At 40.0% G+C, this 8,354-nt stretch overlaps 1 protein-coding gene across 2 annotated transcripts; it reads left to right on the top strand.

Moving 5' to 3' along the window:
• Positions 1-6,902, top strand: LOC105035542 (uncharacterized). 2 transcript variants are annotated; one of them, XM_073253132.1, is made up of 2 exons: positions 1-494; positions 6,644-6,902. In XM_073253132.1, the coding sequence occupies exon 1, from the start codon at positions 114-116 to the stop codon at positions 480-482; it is 369 nt and encodes a 122-aa protein (XP_073109233.1). In that variant the 5' UTR covers positions 1-113; the 3' UTR covers positions 483-494; positions 6,644-6,902. The 2 variants fall into 2 exon arrangements, with proteins under 2 accessions (XP_073109233.1, XP_010909465.1); XM_010911163.4 differs by lacking the exon at positions 6,644-6,902 and adding an exon at positions 4,401-4,814 and having other exon boundaries at positions 5-494.
• Positions 6,903-8,354: the final 1,452 nt, after the last annotated feature.

Raw genomic sequence — 8,354 nt, 5'->3', positions numbered from 1 at the left:
TCCAAGAGGGCTTGCGTGAAAAATATAGAAAGAGGGCTTGAACGAGAGGAGGAAGAAAGAGAGAGCGGGCTTGTCCGAGAGAAAGAGGGGGGCAAGGGCTTGTCTTGGCTCCCATGGACGGCTTCAGATCGAAGTCCGTCAACGACGGAAAGATGCAGCTTGAGGTCTACGGCGGCCGGCCGCCACATCCCCCTTCCGGCATCTACGATTTCAGGAGTTACAGCATGTCCTATGCCTCCTCCGCCCAGTCCGGGGGCGGCTACGGTGGAAACGGCTCCAGGGAGGTCAAGTTCGACAAGGGGAAGGGGGCCTCCGGATCTTCAAAGAAGGGGTGGGTCTTCAGCGACCCGGAGTTCCAGCGGAAGAAGCGTGTGGCCAGCTACAAGGTCTACGCCGTCGAGGGGAGGGTGAAGGGTTCCCTTAGAAGGAGCTTCAGGTGGCTCAAGGATAGATACACCAAAGTGGTCAATGGCTGGTGGTGATCCCTTCTTCTTGTATGCTCCTCGCCGTCTTTCCTCTTTGATTCGGCTTTCAATCTTTGCAGAAGGGCATCCTTCTATAGTTCCATGGTTTTAGTTTTGATTTCTTGTCAAAAGTGGAGAATTTTTTTTTTTGTTGGTTTCTTTCATGGGTTTTGATCGATAGGGGCAAATATTTGATTTCCTATGGCTGTTTGCATGGTACTTGTTGTTCTTGTTTTTCCTTTATTTCCAGTCATGTTCCTGGTCCTCTCTTTGTTATGACTTCTACTCTTGCAATAGGTTTTCTTCTTGTAGTTATGGTTATAGCACTAATTCTTATCAAAAGTTTGGTTCTTTTGCTTTCTTTTAAGATTCTGATATCTGTTTATATATTGTCAGCGGTCTACTTCTTGTTCTTGTGTCTGGTCCTCCCTCTCTTAGGCGTGCAATAGGTTTTCTTTTTCTATCTATGACTCTAGTCTCAATTTCTTCTGAAAAGTTTAGATTTTTTTATTTTCTTGCAGGTGTGTTAATTGATTCGAAGTGATCTTGAATTTCCCATCGCTGTTTATTTGCGATCCGTAGCCTTCTTGTTCTTCTTGTTCTTATTCTTGTTGCCGGTCCTCGCTCTTTTGTTTGACTTTCCCTTGCAATAGTTCTGGTTTCTAGATTTATCGTCCTAGTGTTAATTTCCCATTAAAAGTTTATGTTATATTGTTTCTTTTATTGGTTTTGATTGATCTGAATAAATGTTCCATTTTCTAAAGCTGTTGACATAGTATGAGCAACCTCGTTTGTTTTCATGTTCCCACCTTCACCTCTTACACGGCTCTTGTCATAATGTCAAAAGTTTGATTCCTCCCCTCTTTTTCCTCTTTGTTTGTTTTGACCTCTCTTCTTCATCCATCATCTTCATGTCAGCTGATCCTAGGCTATAAGATAATTTAGTTGTTGATCTTGCTGAAACCTCATATGTTAACCTTGAGTTCTTCATAAACTCTACTTATCTTTTTCTCACTTCCCTGTCAAAAATTTAATTTCTGGTTTTGGTGCTTAAGGCTAGCGTACATGCAGCATCATTTTATGTTGGTTCCCTCACAAATTTTTTTTTTTTTTGGGTGTGGGGGTGTTGGGTTGGGGGCGGGGGGGGGGGGGGGGAGGGGGTGTTGAGACCTTCTTATATGGATTTCTATCTGGGAGCCGTTTAGCAGGAAATTTAATAATGATTAGGGTGAAGACCTTGTTTCTTTTGTAACATGCCTATTTTTCCCCCTAAAATGTGTATTGCTTGATTAATTTAGAGATGTTGGACATACAAGCAAAAGGAGTTATTGGCTGTTTCAGTAGCAATGCTTTCTTGTGAATAAACCTAAACCTATGGCTTATGATCATGTTGTGGGATTGCATGCAATGAAACTAGAATAAGTAACTCTGCTTGAATCATATTTACACTATGCAGAAAAAAAATTACAATGGTATGCATTATAATCATATATTACTGACACACTAAAACCTAATGCTGTATGAAGAAAAGGCTAAAAAGCTAATTAGTTAGTTGATTTTGGAGATTTTTGGTTGCCAACCACGGAACTCGATTGTTTATTAAAAAGTATTTGATACCAGACATTGTTAATTTTTAGGTAAAAATGGTTAATGGAAGGTCCACTGTATCCTTTCTGGCACGTGGGCTTGAGATGTTCTAGCATATCAAATAGGAAGGTGATTTCTCCGACAATTTCTGAGATAGATGGGTTCTATCTTCTAAGCATGGAATTGAGAATTCACATCCCCAAATTACAGTTGGTTTTGATGAATGATTAGTTGACTATTTTGCACAAAAAGAACCGAGTACATTGAGAATTTTAACTAGATGCTGCAAAGGCTTGTATTAGGATCTTCAACAAAAATTATTAATATTATTAAAGCAGCTGCTGAATCGCTCTATGGTATTTTGATGCTCTTGTTGTGCTGCAAGATGCAATCTTTATGGTCATATGATGATGAAGCATTAAGCATAGATGATGATGAAGCATTAAGCATAGAAATGATGATTCCTCGATTTTGTATCTGTAATGGCTGGTTTTATTAGTCATGAACATACAATTCTGGTGAAACTGCCTTGAAACCTGGAGCACAAACACTAAGCATGAGGGCAATATGCTAAAGTATTTATTATTTCAATTAGAAAATCAAAAACCATGACTTGCAAACATCATCCACCTTATTTGACCATGTCGATGCATGATCATTGGAAACCTACTTGTTAGTGTTATAAAGAAAAGAGTGCAAGCAGCTTACTGATACAGTCCATTTGAATGAGATTAGGATGGATGTGATTTTGATACTATACAGTATGATATTGCATTATGCTTTCAAAACTGCAGGAAACAAGGGGTTTCTGGAGAATGAGCAGTATAAATTCTGTGCAATTCTCTATAGGAAACAAACTTTGGTTGGATGATGTTTTTGGAAGCTGTATAGGTTTTTAAAGTCAAGTCTTGTGCAAGCATTTGGCCATATTATTGCTCATAAGATGTTTAGCATGCGTTGGAAGTTTTCTCTTTGCAATATGATGAGTGGCAAATATCCTTATATTATGTTCCAAGTCATTGCAACCATGTTGCAACTTCAGTGCTCTCTCTCTCTCTCTCACTCCCTCCTCTCTCGCTCACCACCAATGACACCCCCCCCCCCCCCCAACCACCCGGAGCGTCGTCCCAAACTATGACAGTGCATCATACTGTTGTATGTCCTCTTATATGCAGTTCTGTCAGTGATTCAATTACATTGCAATAAAACATGCCTTTAATTACAAAAATACTGGCATTTCACATAAACTAAGTCTAGAGTTTGATTCTGTCAATTTTCCTAAAGAAAGCCATGTTATTGACTGATGTAAAAAAAAAATGTCATATGGCTTCTTACCATTTGTGCCAGCAATTATACTCAACCCAAATTTTATGAATGAAACCGTCAAGGATAATGTAAGCTCTGAAAACTAAGATTTATATTGACATTGGAATAAATGCCTTTGTGTATCCATCAGTGGTAACATAAACTCTAAAATTCTGATTTTACCTATATAAGATGTAATATATTAAACACCAGAATGCTCTTGAAGTATCAAACACTTAAGTAATTATGACAAAAGATGGAGGTCCTTCACCATGGTTTCTTACATCTTTTATCTGCAATGAAAGGAGCAGTATCGTGAGGTGAAAGCCTCCTCACGTCATTTATAAATTGAAATGCAGCCTCTTCATGGTCTCTCATCCAGTTATCCTATGCTACAGCTATCTTCAACTTTTCTTTTTTATTTGCATGTACTGGTCCACAACACTTACAATCAGAATCTAATTAAATTATCCTCTGTGTAAAAGCGAATTGCATGAGCCATAAGTGACCAGTCAGAATAAGACCTTGCACTTGCAATATCATATTACCCCTTAGGGTGGGCAGTCTTGAAATTCAGTATATTGCACTTTTGCTTTGTTATGCATACTCCTTTCTTTTTGTAAACTGATCAATAACGTTGAAGCTGTGATGGTACTTTCTGACTAGTTTCATTTGGGGTGCCAAACTTTTGCTCCAACAATGTGCTGATTGGTGCTATAGGCAATACCAACCTCCGTGAAATGCGTTCTTTTCCCCACTATACTTGATATGCTTAAAAGTATTAACACTAGAATTATCCATCACCAATTCAAGATGCTTTTAGGGATCAAGATCATGGAAGCTCATGACTTTGCATGTTACAAACAAGCTGGAATAACAATAGCTCTGCATTGCAAACAAGTAATTCAAGCATGATTAAGACATCTCAGAAATGTTTCATTCTAGACTATTTCCCCTCATTTTTCTTCTTTGCTAGGTTTCTTTTTTTGGTTTGGCATTGAAAAGTAACGAATTCTGTACTTTGATGTTGTCGTACATTGACAGGGAATAAGTCGACATTATCTTAGTTGCAGTTTGAGGTTTCATCGCAGGAAGGTTTTCTGCCTCAAGTCTGTTGCTCGTAACTTCTATTTTGGGAGGGCAAAATGTCAGAATAACTTAAACAGCATACTTTGTAGTCCCATTTGATATATTTATTTTTAGTCTGATGTTGTATGGGCCATTCAAGAAGCGTCTCGTGATGCATCTGTATAACGATCAGTCCAAGTTCAAGTTCTATGCATTTGCTTTGGTTAATCTGTGAAGTGCTACATTATCTATGAATTTAGTGATAAGGGGTAATTCATATGTGAGCTTATATTTGGTTTGACTGGTTGGTCTATAGCTGAGTGAACTGTAATACTTGACAAACTTTGTATTTCAAAACTGGTGAGTATTAGATTTGGTTGTGGAGCCTAACATGCGATGTTGCAGGGGTCTGTGCTAGTCAGCGTATGTGTATCTGACAATTTGCAGTGTGGTTCATAAATGCTCAAAGGTTCTCCATTTTTGATTATAAGTTCTGAAACTTTTTTGAGTATGACATTTTAATTATTAGAAGGCCAACAAACTTTTAAGCATATTTTCAAATTGGAAGAAAGACCAACCAGAATTCCTCTTGTTCCCTAGTTCACTTGGTTGATTGAAGAGGCAGCTCTTATGGCATCCGTGGGCTTGCTTGTAAAGTTTATCTTCAACCTACAGAGTGAAAATTTATTGGAGAGTGGATCAAGATGCTTATATATTTTTTGAGTCTTTTCCATGTAGGACCAAATTGCATGGGCTATGGATGTCCATGGTCAGAATTGGAAATCTTAATATCATGTAGCCTCTTGTGGTGTATCTATGGTGCTCCAGAATATTTATATTGCTATTTGGTTTTTAATACTCAAAGAGTTGGAACGAAATTTGGTTTTACTTTGAATATCATCATTAATCCATCCATATTTGCAGCTTTGGCTGGCAGATAATTAACAACCCACTTGAAATTTTCTTTTCTGCTCTATGGTAGCAATGCTTAGAGTGTAGACCACAATTGCAGTTTGAAATTGTCATATGTTGACAGGGAATAAGTCAACATATCTTGGTTGCAGTTTGAGTTTCATTGCAGGAAGGTTATCTGCCTCAAGTCTGTTGCTCGTGATTTCCATTTTGAGAGGGCAAAATGTCAGAATAACTTAAACAGTGTACTTTGTAGTCCCATTTGATATATTTATTTTTAGTCTGATGTTGTATGGGCCATTCAAGAAGCGTCTCATGAGCATCTGTATAACTATCAGTCCAAGTTCAAGTTCTATGCATTTGCTTTGGTTAATCTGTGAAGTGCTACAATTTCTATGAATTTAGTAATGAGGGGTAATTCATATGTGAGCTTATATTTGGTTTGACTAGTTGTTCCATATCTGAGTGAACTGTAATACTTGATAAACTATGTATTTCAAAACTGGTGAGTTTTAGATTGGTTGTGGAGCCTAACATTTGATGTTGCAAGGGTCCTGTGCTAGTCAGCGTATGTGTTTCTGACAATTTGCAGGGTGTTTCATAAATGCTCAGAGGTTCTCCATTTTTCAGTAGAGGTTCTGATACATTTTTGAGTATGACATTTTAATTATTGGAAGGCCAATAGACTTTTAAGCATATTTTCTGATTGGAAGAAAAACCAAACAGAATTTCACTTGGTTGATTGAAGAGGCGCTGCAGCTCTTATGGCATCTGTGGGATTGCTTGTATAGTTTATCTTCAAACTGCAGAGTGAAAATTTATTGGAGAGTGGATCAAGATGCTTATATATTTTTTGAGTCTTTTCTGTGTAGGACCAAAATGCATGGGCTATCGTTGTTCACAGTCAGAATTGGAAATCTTAATATCATGTAGCCTCTTGTGGTGTACCCATGGTGCTCCAGAATATTTATATTGCTATTTGGTTTTAAAAACGTAGAAAGTTGGAACGAAATTTGGTTTTCTTTGAATATCATCATTAATCCATCCATATCTGCAGCTTTGACTGGCAAATAATTAACAACCCACTTGAGATTTTCTTTTCTGCTCTATGGTAGCAGTGCTTAGAGTGTAGACCGCATTTGCAATAATTAGGTTGAAGGCCTGCATAGCAAACAAATAATTCATATATGATGGGACAATTTGGGGATTTCACCTTTCAAATTCTGTTCTCTCTGTATTTTCTTCTTTGTTATAGAGATGCATATATTTGTTTGACATTGACTTGATGGAGAAAAATTCATGAACAGTGATTTGTCGAGTGATGATACATTGACCGGGAATAAGTTGGAAGTAGCATCATTTTGGCTGAGCTTCTCCTTGTATGAGGGTGTTTTGCTTCAAGTCCGCTATGTTTGACTTCAATTCAGGATAAGACAAATAACTTGAAGATGAACAATCTTTACTTTCATGTTATGCATTTATTATATGTAGATCAATGTTGTATAGACTCTTTAAAAGTTCGGCAAATTTGACTATTAAATATATGAAACATTACATGTCTTTGAAGTTTGTGCTGAGATATAATTTGTTTGTGCAGGTTGCATGTTTATTCCAACTAATATTTTTCTTAAGTTTTACCAAACTATAAAGATATTTGGTGATCCGTGTATTTTTTGAGATCAGAGACTTGTTGCTGCAGCTGCAAAATTTGGACATTTATCCTCTGTTTGGTAGAAAGGATGGATTGAAGGAAGGATGGATAGAGAAGGAAGAATGGATGAAAGCAAGGATGAATGGATTTTCTATTTATCCTCTCATATGTTTGGTAAAATATGGAAGGATGGGTGGAAATGGTTCCTCCTCTATTTAGAATAGGAGGAATAAGAGGAAAGATGGATGACATTTTATAAAACTATCTTTTGATAAAAATATTATTATTATCAATTTATAATATTTATTTATACTAAAGAAGTAAACAATCTGTATACTTATAATCTTTATAATCTATAATTATATTAAAAATTTTATAAATATTAAATTTAATAATGATTTTGTTGGGTATAAAATATCCACAGCCGAAGTCCTCAGTGGAATCGACTACACGACAACTTCACCCGGACTCCTACGAGAGTCGGGTTCCGTCACCAAGAACTCCAACAGCTTCAGCCGCAAGCAGACTCCGCCCGGACTCCTACGGGAGCCGGGCTCCGCCGCCGACATCGACTACAGGACAGCTCCGCCCGGGCTCCCACGGGAGCCGGGTTCCATCCTCAACGTTAATTGCTGGTAAGCCCCGTCCGGACTCCTACGGGAGTCGGACTTCGCTTTTAACCTTGACTGCAGGAAAACTTCGTCCGGACTCCTACGGGAGCCGGGCTCCGTCCTCGACTCCAACGGCTGCAAGGCAGACTGCGACCGGACTCCTACGGGAGCCGGACGGACTCCTACGGGAGCCGGGCTCCATCACCAAGAACTCCAACAGCTTCAGCCGCAAGCAGACTCCGCCCGGACTCCTACGGGAGCCGGGCTCCGCCGCCGACATCGACTACAGGACAGCTCCGCCCGGGCTCCCACGGGAGCCGGGTTCCGTCCTCAACGTTAATTGCTGGTAAGCCCCGTCCGGACTCCTACGGGAGCCGGACTTCGCTTTTAACCTTGACTGCAGGAAACTTCGCCCGGACTCCTATGGGAGCCGGGCTCCGTCCTCGACTCCAACGGCTGCAAGGCAGACTGCGACCGGACTCCTACGGGAGCCGGACTCCGCCGATAACTTCAGCCGCGAGCAGACTCCGCCCGGACTCCTACGAGAGCCGGGCTCCGCCGCCGACATCGACTACAGGACAGCTCCGCCCGGGCTCCCACGGGAGCCGGGTTCCGTCCTCAACGTTAATTGCTGGTAAGCCCCGTCCGGACTCCTACGGGAGCCGGACTTCGCTTTTAACCCTGACTGCAGGAAAACTTCGCCCGGACTCCTACGGGAGCCGGGCTCCGTCCTCGATTTCAACGGCTGCAGACAGT

Source organism: Elaeis guineensis, chromosome 2 (assembly GCF_000442705.2).
Source record: "Elaeis guineensis isolate ETL-2024a chromosome 2, EG11, whole genome shotgun sequence".
NCBI classification, from domain to species: Eukaryota; Viridiplantae; Streptophyta; class Magnoliopsida; order Arecales; family Arecaceae; genus Elaeis; species Elaeis guineensis.
This window is presented reverse-complemented; position numbering and strand designations above follow the sequence as displayed.